Source organism: Geotrypetes seraphini, chromosome 1 (assembly GCF_902459505.1).
Source record: "Geotrypetes seraphini chromosome 1, aGeoSer1.1, whole genome shotgun sequence".
Classification (NCBI taxonomy): domain Eukaryota; kingdom Metazoa; phylum Chordata; class Amphibia; order Gymnophiona; family Dermophiidae; genus Geotrypetes; species Geotrypetes seraphini.
The window spans coordinates 324,721,271-324,735,767 of record NC_047084.1 but is presented as its reverse complement, the minus strand read 5'-3'; the positions used below and the strand labels follow the sequence as shown (position 1 = coordinate 324,735,767).

The 14,497-nt window shown below is 40.2% G+C and overlaps 1 protein-coding gene across 5 annotated transcripts in view; it reads left to right on the top strand.

The window, feature by feature from the left end:
* RAP1GDS1 (Rap1 GTPase-GDP dissociation stimulator 1) overlaps positions 1-14,497 on the top strand; it is a 286,317-nt gene that overhangs the window by 171,235 nt on the left and 100,585 nt on the right. For 4 of the 5 annotated variants that reach the window (XM_033957396.1, XM_033957423.1, XM_033957414.1 and 1 more), the window contains one exon: positions 11,102-11,733. The exons of the other annotated variant lie outside the window; for it this stretch is intronic. In XM_033957396.1, coding sequence (XP_033813287.1) covers positions 11,102-11,229 — 128 coding nt within the window. In that variant the 3' untranslated portion in view covers positions 11,230-11,733. Of the gene's footprint in view, positions 1-11,101; positions 11,734-14,497 lie in introns of those variants that run through there. 5 annotated transcript variants of the gene reach the window in all.

The following is a 14,497-nucleotide window of genomic DNA, read 5'->3' as shown; positions in this document are numbered from 1 at the left end:
ATCCACCACCATTCATTTTAAAAGGTATTTCTTAGTAAGTTTACCTCCTTGCAACTTTGTTTTTTTTATACCTTTTAGGTATTTAAACATCTGTATGACTTCTCATCTTTCCTTCCTTACTTCTAGGATTATACATAGTCAAGTCTTCAGTCTCTTCTCATAGATCATTTTTGTCATCTTCCTCTAAACAGCTTCAAATCTTTGTATATCCTTAGCAAGGTAACAGCCTTCAAAACTGAACCCAGTCCAGCTTCACCAATGTCTTCTCTAGTGGAATTAACACTTCTCATTTCTGCAGCTTAGCATCCTTCTGGCTTTGACCACCATGTTGCTATATTGTTTTGCTACCTTTAAATCTTCAGACACTTTCTTGATCTGTGCATATCAACCTCTTGCCCCCTGTTGCATACAGCCCCTTTGGAATTTTGCACTCCAAGTGCATCACTCTGCATTTCTTTGCATCTTTCTAATTTTTGTAGACTACTCCCTCTGGGTTGTCTACTTTGTTGTCATCCACAGAAAGGCAAACTTTTTCCTTTTAACCCTTCAGCAATGTTGCTCACGAAGACATTGAATAGAATTGGCTCCAATGTTGATCCCTGAGGCACTCCACAATTCACCATTTGCACCATTCATTCACCTTTGCTCCAGGTAAATTCCATTTACCACCACCAGCTTCTTCTGTCAGTCAGCCACCTAGGATCCTAACTTCAGATTTCTCAGTTCAATGATGAGCCTCCTATGAGGGATCGTATCAGTGGCTATTCAGAAATGAAAGGACTAAATCCAGTGCATGTGTTTGACCAATTTTCTTCTTTGACTGAAATCCTTTGGTTGGGAGAACAATTAGTCAGATTCATTTGGCACAGTCTTCCTTTGAACAAAGCCATGTTGTCTCAGATCTTGCAACCTGCTGGGGTCTAGAAAGTTAACCATCCTTTCCTTCAGCAACACCACCTTTATTTTTCCAAGCATTAGGGGGGCGCTAGTGAGCTCCAACACAAATGGAAGCGGGCGAGCTCCAGGGAGATTCTACTGAGAGCATCAAAATCATCCTTTTTATTTTTTATTTTTTGTTCTTTCTTAACCTCCCACCGTGTTTAAGAACATGGCTAATGTTAAACCGAATAAACAGAAGAGCATAGAGCCTGCTTCTCCACTCAAAAAAAACAACACGAACAGAAGTGAGGAGGACTCAGCAGCCATATTGGAGGTTGAAACGAAGCAAGATGTTTTGGAAATGAAGGACGACTTGTCCGGTCTTAAAGGCGAATTTGCCAAATGCCAATTAAGAGTGGAAGTTCTGGAAGCCAAAGCCTTGGCGACAGATGAATCTCTAAAACTACTTTGAAGGCAAACATCCCGCATGACTCATCTGGAGCGCAAGCTCGAAGACGCCCACAACAGAGCACGCCGAAATGGATTTCAGCTTTTAGGCCTACTGGAAGGTCGTGAAGCTTGCGACCTGGTAGAATTTCTGGGTGCCCTCTTACCACAGATCTTAAAGCTAAGGGATGGCAAGCCGCTGGAGTTTGATGGTGCCTTCTATGTCCCGCACCAGAAACAACAACAGAATCAGTTCCCGAAACCGATCATGATGTCAATGCTGCGTCACAGTCATACCCTAGATATTATGCAGCACGCGAAACTCCACTCACCGATCATGTTCGAGGGCACCAAACTTTTATTCGTTCCCGATTTGGCGAAAGAAACAGCCAAGCGAAGGAAGCAATTCCTGACCTATCATCCTAAACTAAAGGAACTTGGCGCCAAATTTGGAATTCTGTTTCCTGCCCATATGCGAGTAACATACAAAAATAAAACCACTGACTATTCTAATCCTGCGAATTTGGCGGAATTTATTGAGTCGGTTAAGCCCTCTACAATAGATAACACTTGAAGTTATATGGATGCCTCAATCGCTTCTGGTCTGCAGTCATGAACTACTTTACACCTTCTTCTTGTCTATCTACATAGTGGTATGACCATAACTGTTACAACTATTACTGAATACACTTTCCAGATATTTTTCAGTTCACTGTTACTCAGTTCAATGTTTGATATGTTTATAATGATGATTTTATGACTCATTGACTATTTTCTACTCTCTAGTACTGTCCTGCTATGTTTCCTATGCGGTTCACTGCACTCATAGGTACATGTTGGCACATTTGCTAACACTTGTTACATCAGGGTGCTCTTATACAGTTATATGTGCAGTTACTCAGTACTTATACATTAACTTGATTACACACTATACTTGTGTAAGATCAATTGGAATGATGTTGTGTTTCATTGTTTATTATACATGTCACTAACCTGTCTTTCTTTGAACGTTAAGGGCCTTAATAACCCTATTAAAAAATCTAAAATACTGAATTATGTGATTAAATATAGCCCTGATATTATACTTTTGCAAGAAACACACTTGTCCGCTATAGAATCCAGCAAGGTATCATTGAAATGGTGTTACCCTGTTCTCTACGCTGCGGCAGTGAACAAAAATTTGGAGTAGCTACTTTTATACGCAGGTGACATGATTTTATGGTCACTTCTCATTCAGCGGATCCTAATGGGAGGTGGTTAATGACAGAACTATTAGTTAATCACACCAAGTTGGTTATTATCAATGTGTATGCTCCTAATATGGACTGTCCCTCCTTCTATGATGAGATGGCTGAATTAATATCATCAGTTGGTGACTATCCATGCATCTTAGGTGGAGACTTCAATTTAATTTTGATTCCTCTGGTTGACAGGAATTTTACTGTCTCGTATAGAAAATCCAGGTCCTGGTTCAAACTACAGGACTTACTTGCAAATTTAAAATTAGGACCCCTGGAGGACATTACATCAGGATACGAGAGATTATACTTTTTCCTCCTGACCTCACTCCTCCTACTCTAGAATTGACTACTTCTTAATCAGTTATGCACTAATGGCTAAAGTAACATCAAAGTACAAATTTATAAGGCAATAAAGATCTGTTTTTCTAAGGTTAATTTCAAAAATCAAATATAGGCAACCTTAGATATAGATACAATTTATCCCGTTTAGGACCTCAGCGGTGCTAACTGTGAGAGAGTTTCATTCACAGATATATAAGCACAGAAGTCTTCATCGGTCACTACAATTTAAACTTATATGAAAAAAATACATAAAAAATTGTGATCGATGAAGACTTCTGTGCTTATATATCTGTGAATGAAACTCTCTCACAGTTAGCACCGCTGAGGTCCTAAACGGGATAAATTGTATCTATATCTAAGGTTGCCTATATTTGATGATTAAAGTAACATCAGCCATTATAGGTGAGATAGCAATATCTGATCACATTCCAATTGTACTTACCTTCGACAATCTAGGATTGAAACTCAAGGATAGAATATGGCGATTTAACTCCTGCCTTTTAACTGATGAGATATTTGTAGAGGAGATGAAACGTAATATTGCTGAGTTCTTCGTGATCAACAAACCGAAGACACCTCGTGGACGACAAATTGGGGATTGATCGTTTCTTACGTTGCAAAACAGAAGAAATCTTTGGTGGAACAAGAACGTCTATTACGGAAGAAACTTAAAGAGGCAGAGGATCATCATAAGTTCACATACAAGACTTTCCTGCTCTGGAAGTTTTACAGAAACTTAGATTTGAATATAACTTAATGCTTAACTCTTCTGCTGCTAAAGAAGTGTTTATGAAATCCACCCATTATTATGCTAATGTTAATAAATGTGGTCATCAACTGGCTGAATATGTAAAAATCAAGTCAGAAAAAAACATGATACCAGCTATAATGAGCGAAGATGGTTCCCTCTAAACAAATTGTGATGATATCTGTTTGCAATTTCATCAATTTTATCAAGTTCTCTACACATCAAAACTCCTGATTATGCAAAATTTGATTCCTTTTTGTCAGATTTACCTCATAATAGATTACTGGAGACAGACACTGTGACATTGCTAGCACCTTTAACTAAACATCATATTCTGGAGGCTATATAAACTATGGCAAAGGGAAAATCTCCTACCCCGGATGGATTAACTATTGAGTTTTATATGGCCTTTCAAGACCACCTGGTTCCAGTGTTGTTGCAACTTTTCTCCTATCTTATTTCATCGGGTGAGTTTAAGGGCTCCTTCACAGAAGCAACTATAATTGTTCTGCTGAAACCAGACAAAGATCCAATGTGTGTAAAAAATTATAGACCTTTATTTTTAATCAACCTGGACGCCAAGATCTTCGCTAAAATACTAGCCTCCAGACTACAATTGGTCCTTCCAACATTAATCAACAGAGATCAATCTGGTTTCATGGTCGGCCGATTATACTCTGACAACACGAAGCTTTTTCTCCCACATCATCAACCAAGCTCAGCATTCCACTTGCCCTTACTTGGCTATGTCTTTAGATGCTGAGAAGGCCTTCAACCTTATTGAATGGTCTTTCCTTTTTCATGCGATGCAGTGGTTTGGTTTTCCTGAAAGTTTTAAAACCATGGTGAAAATACTATATACAAATCCGACTACCTGATTAAGGATAAACGATACAACCTCTAGTGCATTCCATCCCACTCGAGGCACAAGACAAGGCTGCCCATTATCACCTTTGCTATTTAACTTAGTACTGGAGCCCCTGTTGATTGCCATAAGATCGCATCCTAATATACAAGGTTTTCAACATGGAAATTTTCAATCCAAGCTTTCAGCTTATGCTAACGATGTCTTGATTTACTCCATTCCAAATTCGCTATCAAACATTTTGCAAGTAATTCAGGATTATGCATCAGTGTCTGGGTACAAGCTAAACCTAACTAAGATTCTATCACCACCCTAAATTTAAAACTATCCCCTCTACAATTGAAATACCTGGGTGTGTTATTTGGCCCGACGTTAGAGGACACTGCAGTGTACAATGAAAAGTTATTATTCCAGATTGCTACATCTATGACTGTGCACTGGTCACCCTTAAAGTTATCCTGGTTGGGAAGACTAGATTCCATCAAGATGATTTTGACTTTGAAACTCAATTACATCTTGTCTATGATTCCATTTTTGTTTCATGCTAAGGTTTATTCCAAATTGGAATCTATTTTAGTCAAGTTCTTATGGAACAATAAGACTCTATGGATTGCACTGAAAAAACTGAAGGCAGCCAAAAAATATGGTGGTGTAAATTTTCTTAACTATTATGAATACCATGTAGCATTTCTTCTTAGACAAGGGTCCCAATGGATTCAACAGCCGCACCTAGATCAAATTCCACCATGGATTCACTTGGAAAGAGAAATGATAGGGATAGATTTTCTTACTTACCAAGCTTTTATGTTTTCTTCATCTCCAGAATCACCTCAACCTGTTTTGGCTTCAACTAGAATAGCGCTTAAAATACTTGACAATCTTGCAGTTCTGCAATGGAACTCTACTCTACATTCTCCCATTTGGAACAATCCGCTTATTAAGATACAAGGGCAATACATTGAATGGAAATCCTGGATCAAGGTGGGCATATGGTCACTAGCTCAATTGATGGAATTTAATACTTTAGTACCATTCTCTTGAAACTTACTGAACGATTTGATCTCTCTGGGAATCAATTTTATAGATGGTTACAACTTCATCACTGTATATCTGCTTTACTTAGTAAACAATCATTTAAATTGGAGACGCCAACAATCATCGATTGGTGTTTAACATTTATTTGTAAAAGGAAAGAGGCATCTTCCTGGTACAAGATCTTGAGAGATGGTACATACACAGCCTCCTCTGCTTTACACAGACACATGGAAACAAATTTGGATACAATCCCGGAAATCACTTAAGTCCTCTGCAATGGCACAAATGATGTTTTTAATTAAACACAGAGCATATTGGACACCATACAAATTGTCAAAGATAGCCTCCAAAAACTCTGTTTGCTGGTCTTGCCACTCTACCATTGGCACACTTGATCACATATTATTTCACTGTCCTAACATAGCCAGTTATTGGTCAAACATTTGGAGGGTAATTTGTTCCTTATTACCCATACATTCTGTACTGTCTTATGGAATAATAATTTTCGGTGGTTTTGCTCTTGATGAATGATTGGACAAATATCAATTAAAACTATTATCTTGTTTATTACAATTGGCACTTAAAGCAATACTTAATAGTTGGAAAGACTTGGAGACTTTAAATACTAATGTTTGGTGGAATACTGTCTGTCTTTATATTAAATATGAGAAAGTGGCTGCTGAAAAGACGAAGTCACTGCCTACTTTTGATAAAATATGGTCACCTATTACATCTCTATTGCAACAAAGTAAATGGTGATTACTCTGTGATATATCGACTTACTGTATATGTTGACTATGATTCGCCACCAAACTTGTTTCTGCCACTCTACTTGTTACATACAAGTTATTTTATATGATATGTTCTGTAACTACATGTCTGAACATCTATGTAGTACTGTACCCCTGATGTATTTCTCGGTTCCATGTTTTTTTTGTATTTTTCATAAATAACCAAATAAAAAGATTGAACACAAATTTTTCCAAGCATTAAGGATAAGGCTTACCAGCCTGTAGTTTCTTGCTTTTTATCTGTCACCATTTTTGTAAAGAAAAACTACATCTGCTCTTCTGCAATCCAGTAGAACCTCTCTAGTCTCTAAAAATATTAAATAAATCATTAAGAGGTCACATTAGAACCTTTTTGAGCTCCCTCAGTATCCTGGAATGTATCTTGTCTGGCCCTCTTGGCTTTGACTCTTAGTTTTTCAAGTTGTTCATAAACACTTTTCTTCAGCGAATGATGTGGTATCTACTCCATTCCCATATATATCTTTATCAGCTGATTGTGATCCTCCAGGATTTTCTTCCTTAAAATAAAATAAAAGTATTTGTTTAGCATGTTTGCTTTTTCCGCATCACTCTCCACATAGCAGTTCTCAGCATCTTTCAGTTGTAAAATTCCATTTCTAGCTTTCCTCCTTCCCCTTATCTTCCTAAAAATGTCTTTCCACTTATTTCTGTTGCTACTTCCTGCTAAACACAACCTTCCATCTGGAAGTTTTATCTTCTGTGCAGTGGTGTACCAAGGGGGGGAGGGGAGCCGTCCGCCCCAGGTGCACGCCTTGGGGGGGTGCACAGCCGTTCAGGTCCCGGTCGTCTGGCGCAGGACCGGCAAGATCGCATTGGGGCCATCGGCAGCGTCTGGGCTGCAACGGGCGGCGCAATTCATGATCGGCAACGGGCCTCCTTCTACCCCTGGCATCAACAGCACTTCAGATCGGCAACGCAGTGCTCAGTCAAAAGCTTCCCTCTAACTGAACTGCCTGGGCGGAAACAGGAAGCTGATTCAGAGGGAAGCTGTGGACTGAGCACCGCGTTGCCGATCTGAAGTTCTGTTGATGCTGGGGGTAGAAGGAGGCCCGTTGCCGATCTTAAGTGCCATCGCGGAGGTGGGGCGGGGGGCGTTGCCGATCTTGTTGCCAAAATCGGAAAGGTGAGAGGAAGAGAGAGAGATGGGCCTGTGGTGGATGGAGAGATTGAGAAAAGGGGGCAGATGATAGAAGTGGGAGAAGGGGGAGAGAGAAAAGGGCAGATGATGGAAGTGGGGAGAGAGAAGAGATGATGAAAATGGGGAGAAGGGAGAGCAAATGCTGAATGGAAGTGGAGAAATAGAACACATACTGGATGAAAGGAGGTATAAAGAAAAAGGACATATGCTGGATGGGGGAAGAAGATAGTTAGTGAGATAGTGGAGGGGTGAAGGAAAGGGGTGGCATGCTGTGGGTAGACACAGTGAAAAGAGGGAAACTGAGGACTGCATAGTAAAAAAGAATTTAATTTAGACGGAAGCAGAAAATAAAGAAGGAAGACCAGAGAAGGAAAGGGAAGAGAGAGAGGAGAGAGAGATGCCAGAGAACGGGGAAGGAGACAGAGATATCTTATCTGAGCGGAGGAAATGAGAAGAGAGAGATGCTAAAAACCACAGGGGGGAGAGAAAGAGAGATGAAAGGAGAAAGATGCCAGGCCATGAGGGAACAGAGGGAAGATGATGGATGCCAGACCAAAGGGGGGGAGTCTAAAGGAGAGATGGCAGGGGGGATACAGACAGTTTCTGGAAGGGGCAGACAGTGGATGGAATGGGCAGATGCTGGATTGAAGAGACAGGGCAGACGCTGGAAGGAAAAGAGTGAAAAGAAGATAAAAGCAGAAACCAGAGACAACAAAAGGTAGAAAAAAATCATTTTATTTCTATTTTGTCATTAGAATATATCAGATTTGAAATATATATCCTGCTAGAGACATAACTGGGGACTGCAAAGCCCAGGCAGTGCTTCTATAGCTAGATGGAAGGGGTAGAGAAAGAGGGCACATGATGGAAGGAGGGGATAAATAAAAGGAGGGCACATGATGGGGGGAAAAGGACTGAGTTAGGGAAATACTGGAGGGGGTGAGGGAAAGAGGTGGCAAGCTGTAGGTAGACAGTAAAAAAGGAAATTGATGAGAGGGTAGTAAGAACGTAATCTAGATGGATGCAGAAAATAAATTGAAAAGGAAAATGAGAGAAGAAAGGGATTGCAGAAGAGAGGTGTGGGAGAGGGAAGGAGAGGAGAGAGATGCCAGACCAATGGGGGTGAAAGGAGAGATGGAAGGGGGAGGCATACAGTTTCTGGAAGGGGCATAGAAGGAGAGAAGATGCCATATAGGGGCAGAGAGACAGCAGACAGTGGATGGAAGGAAGAGAGTAACAAGAAGATGAAGAAAGCAGAAACCAGAGAAGACAAAGGTAGAACAAAAATTTTCTATTTATTTATTGCTTTAGGAGACATGTGTCACTGTTTCTGTGGTGTTGCATTGTATGCAGAGTCCAGCTTCTTGCTGGTTCTATTTAACCTTTGTCTATGTATTTCTATTTTATCCCCCCTTTTACAGAACTGTGGAGTGTTTTTAGCGCTAGCCGTGGTGGTAGCAGCTCTGATGCTCAGAATTCTATGAGCGTCAGAGCTGTTATCACCGTGGCTAAAATCCACACTACAGTTTTGCAAAAGAGGTTAGTTTGTGATGACATATTCCATACTAGGCGAAGGTGCTTTCTGTGTTCTGTGTGTTCGAAAGACATGGTTTTCTGTTAGGATTGACGGTGTAGGATTGATCTGTACTAGTCTGGCTTATTTAGTTTTACAATGGGTGTATTGCTGTTGTACTGCTTCACTGTAAGATGCTGCCTTTTCCTAGGTATTTATGTGTGACGTGTGGCTTGTTACTAAAAATCATGTTTTTCGTACAGATGGGCGGGGGTGTAAAAAAATGATGGGCCCCAGGTGTCATATGCTAGGTACGCCATTGCTTCTGTGTGTTACTGAAAATCTGATCTTAGAGCAGGGCTTGTTAAACCTGTACTGGAGACTCTGCAGCCAGTCAGGATTTTAGAGTGTCCACAATGATATGCATGAGATAAATATGCACAGATGGAGATTCTGGATATGTAAATTGATCTCGTATACATTTACTGTTAATATCCTGAAAACCCAATTGATTTGAGGAGTCCCCAGAAAAGTTTTGGGAAGCCCTGTTTTAGAACTAGATTTAGTGCTGCTGATCATGAACTGAGGAAACTCTTTTGAATGTTATCTCACAATGTGTCTGGATGCTGACTACAGTCAAATAGACATTCATTAGCAATTCAGAGCAGAAATGTGAGGTTTTCATTATCTTTGCAAATACTAACCGATTAAAAAATTTTGGCACAGTTACTATATTTATGAAGCATTCTATATATTTGCTCTTTCTATAAATTTAAGAGATGTTTGTATGTGTTCTATTGAATCTAATCATCAACTAACTAATTATAGCCTGTATTTTGCAAGTGCTGTCTAGATGCTGTACTTTTTGCTTCAGGGTGCCCCTTGTCATTGCAATTGCCTTTGAATTTTCACACTTGCCTAAAAATTCACCTATTTTAAAATTAGAATTTCCCAGTTCCTTAATGTAAGTATGTATTGATCAACTGCCTCAAATATACTTATTGAATTGCTTTGTGTCTCTTTTCACTAACTATACTGTAAACTTTATAAACTATCCTGATACCAGCTACATTTGGAACAGCATCACAAAATATCACAGCAGATGGAATCAGTGGTGTAGCAGGGGAGTTTGGCACCCGGGACAATGGTGCCTGGAATTGCCGTGCTTTGTGCCCCTCCCTGCTGTTGCCCACCTTGCCATGCACCACTCCCCCCCCCCCCCCCCCCACACACACAATATCTCTTGAAATGTTTGCCGGTGTGAGCAGCATCTTCTACCTGCTGCTCGTGCCAGCCACAGCTGCTTTCTGATGTCGCATCCTAGTTTCGCGGCCAGGAAGTGACATCTGAAGGGATCTGAGGCCGGCATGAGCAGCAGGTAGAAGATGCTTCTTGCACCAGTGGACATTTAAAGAGGCACACAGAGGGGTGGAAAGGAGAAGAGGAGCCGGTGCCCCTGTGAAGATGGCGCCCAGGGCGGTCTGCTCCCTGCCTCCCTCTTTACTACGCCCATGGAATCAAATCAGCTTAGATAACAGTGAAGTTGTAACACTTTTGCTGATTTGGTTATTTGTAGGGTTGCAGGAGAGTTGTAGAGAAACCCAAATTGGGTAAACAAGAAATGCATCTTTTGCAATTAATAGTAGTAATGACTTTAATTATCCTGCTAGAACAATCCAAATGAAATAAGTTGAGTCTCCCTTGCCAGCAGATGGAGGTAGATTCTGAGCTTGTTCCATATAGAGTTGGTGCAGGCTAGAACTCTTCAGTATTTCTCTACCTCCAGTATATAATGAGATAAATGTGAATGCACTGCCCCCATTGTATGTATATATATCTCATGCTTATTCATTGTATGCAAGTTTGAAAGCCTGACTGGGCAGATATGTCCCAGGGACTGGGTTGAGAACTACTGTCCTAGTAAAATGCTGTAGGCTTTTACATTGCTTTATAACTCCCAAGTTTTGTATGTTAGAGAATAAACGTGAGACTACTCAAATCCTCTCTGTTTCTTAACACAAAAACACCCCGTAAATTGGCCTAGAATATCTTAAATTCTTGCACTAACTTTTTTCTTCCAGAACCCTTGCACAAGGAGGTACAGAACCTAGCATTTCTAGAAGTTGTATCAAAGCTCTGCAGTCATGAAAATAAAACGGTGGCCCAGCAAGCCTTGTTAACAGAGCAGAGACTTGCTGTTGAAAGCTGAGGATTTTCTCAATTTAATATTCTACTACTGATTCCACATTTGTCTTCTGTCTGCCGCTGCTGCTCCTGCTATGTCTCTTCTGACTGTATCACTCGTGCATGTGTATAATCTTCCCACCGAAACTGATGAACTGCTCTAGGTACTTGTCCAATGATTTTCTCAAAATCATGAATGTGATAAATATGACCCTGATAATAAACACCCATTCCTGTCCAACTTTGTATACTTGTTGCTTGAGCCACATGGTAGAATATGCATGTTGTAGTCCTATGATGGTGCAATAGTACTACATAATGGCTCTCATCACATCTAGTCTGCATAAGGATGCAGCAAGTTGATCCAAGAATTTTTGTTATAGAATTTCAGTAGTAACAACAGCTCCATTTTGGATGCATTTTTAATTCCTGTCATGAAGGAATGTATTGCTGCTCATTCACTGGTCTTGCCTGTTATGTCAATCTCATGATTCCTAACTAATAAAAACTCCAGTGCTCTCACATTTTACATTTTTTTGACTTTCTTTGTAGCAAAATAGAATTCCTTCACACATCTGTGCACAAAGGCACAGTTGTAACCTCTGATAGCAGAGCCAGTGTTAGACATGCTGAGGACCCCAATTTCTCTCCTTCCTTCCTTCCTTCCCTCCCTATCACCCCCAGGTCTACCATATGCCCTCCAATCCACCATCCCTTCCTTCATTTAAAAAAGTAACTGCTTAAGGGGGCTTTGTCTTGGGCTTTTCTTTGTGTTTGATGCACTGTGGGGACTTAGTTGCAAGTCTCCACAGTTCAGATTCTTCATGCACCTTCCTTGTGCAAGGAAATCAACTGCCACAAATATCTTCTACCCTTAATCAGAGGCTGTGTAACTGTTCACTCTGGAATCATGTTAAAGGTATTTATTGTAGAGTATAGTCTGAGTCTGTAGTTGCACATTTGCCTTTCAAAAATACAAGTATGTGTTTCATTTCAGGTGTGGTTCTAAACAGCTGGATAGGTAGGGTCCGAAAAACTAGCTAAAATCATAGGAGAGTGGGCAGATCTATGACCTGTCTAAAGTTCAGTGCAAAAGTTACTCCTCAAGGGGTTAAAGCTGCAATTCAAACTTGGAGAAGCAGGAGACAGAACACAAAGTGGTTGGGAAATTAGGGTGGGTTTTCCTGGCTGATCTTTGCTGTATTGACGGAAAGCTGAAACTGTCTGAAAAATACTTGAAACTCTCTAAAACCATAATCCCAGAATTGGGCAAAATACACACCCTAGATGAGGTACATATATTCTCTAGAGCAGGGTCATAACCAGCCCTCCAATTTGAGGTGCACCCAAGGGTAGACTGGAGGGGGGGAAACACATTGCTCCCTCCACTTCTTCATCCCTTCATCATGCCAAACATATTTTTGCTAGATGTTAGAAAAGGGTTTTCTAATCATGAACATACCCAACATTCAAAGGAGCACAATATGAGCAAAAGGGCAGATCAATTTCCATTCAAAATTAGGTAAATATACGCAGTGTTTATATTGACTCAACATGAAGATGTGAGACCTAACTCAAAAAAACCTCATGGGAGCTTCTAAAAAATATGAATAAAATTGAATCAATGCCAAAACACTTTTAAAAAAGTATGAATTTTGTAACAAGCACACTGAGTATTATCCCCATCCTGGGAACATAGCTTTAATCATATGTACACCACCCTGCCTTCCTTTAAGCCACAGGTGTCGAAGTCGGTCCTCGAGGGCCAGAATCCAGTCGGGTTTTCAGGATTTCCCCAATGAATATGCATGAGATCTATTTGCATGCACTGCTTTCAATGCATATTCATTGGGGAAATCCAGAAAACCCGACTGGATTTCGGCCCTCGAGGAGGGACTTTGACACCCCTGCTTTAAGCAAAACAGCAAGTGTTGTGCTGAATACTTATTACTATTTGTGTTAATTAGAACAGCATCACTAAACCTAGCATTGGCAACACATATCTTTGATGGTATCAACCAAATCCAGCACTGATAAGACTCAAATGACTCCCGATGCTCTCCCTCGAATGAGCGTCTCAATAACAATGATCTTCTGTGGGGGAACCTTGCCTGCGTTGCCAAACTGACGGCTATCTCAGCCTATTCCAATGGCCATTTGTAACACAAGTCTGTGTTTGTAACACCAGCTCTCTTGTGTTACAAATGGCCATTGGAACAGGCTTGTTTTGCTTAAAGGAGGGCAGGGTGGTGTATATATGATTAAAGCCATGGTCCCAGGATGGGGATCTGAAATAACATATATGTTATAAGAGATCCTATAATCTGAGCATCATAAACATTATGATATACCCACCCTGGAGTTGATAATACTCAGTGTGGTTGTTACAAAATTCACAGCTATCAAAATTCATAATACGTATTTTGAATTTTGATAGCTGTGATTTTACTTCTGAAATTCAGAATTGTTTATTTTACGTTTGATCTTCCAGTCAGTTTTTCCTTGTTACAAAATTCATACAGATATATGCAATTTGAATCTTTTTTTTTTAAGTGTTTTGACATTGATTCAATTTTATTTATATATTTTAGAAGCTCCCATGAGGTTTTTGAGTAAGGTCTTACATCTTCATGTTGAGTCAATATAAATATATATTCACCTAATTTTGAATGGAAATTGATCTGCCCTTTTGCTCATATTGTATTAAACATATTTTTGCTGGCAGGGATGCTGAGGCCCCCATCAGCCAAATAAATACAGTGCCGCTGCTTCCTTAAAGACAGGCAGGGCGTGCCTTAAGCTGCAGCATTATATTTGGCAGATGGGGCTTCGGTATTCTTACTAGCAAAGGTAAAGGAGTGCTGAAGTTCTGGAGGGGGGCAGGCCTCCCCATGGCTACAGCACTGATCTAGAGAAACTCAGCACTTGTGAAAACCCCTATGGAGTCGGTTTCTGAAAGCTTGAAAAGAAATGTTTGTGAACAGTGGGTTTAAAACCAGCATTTATCTGGTTTCTGTTAAAACTGAAAAAAGGGGTTTCTGTCTGGTTCACAGAAAGTCTGAAACTTCTTTGTCATCAACTCCGCTCCTCAGAATACAAATGACGAAAATCGCACTCAACCCTCACCCTTCACCAATATAGAGAACTAGCAACCCTTTACAAACACGCAATACAAACTGCAAAAAAAGAAAACTACTCAAAACACATAACAAATGCCCGCAATACCTCAGCATTATATGTCATAGTTCGATCTTTCTCCCCTTATTCAAAAATAAAATTTAGTCTTCACTTAA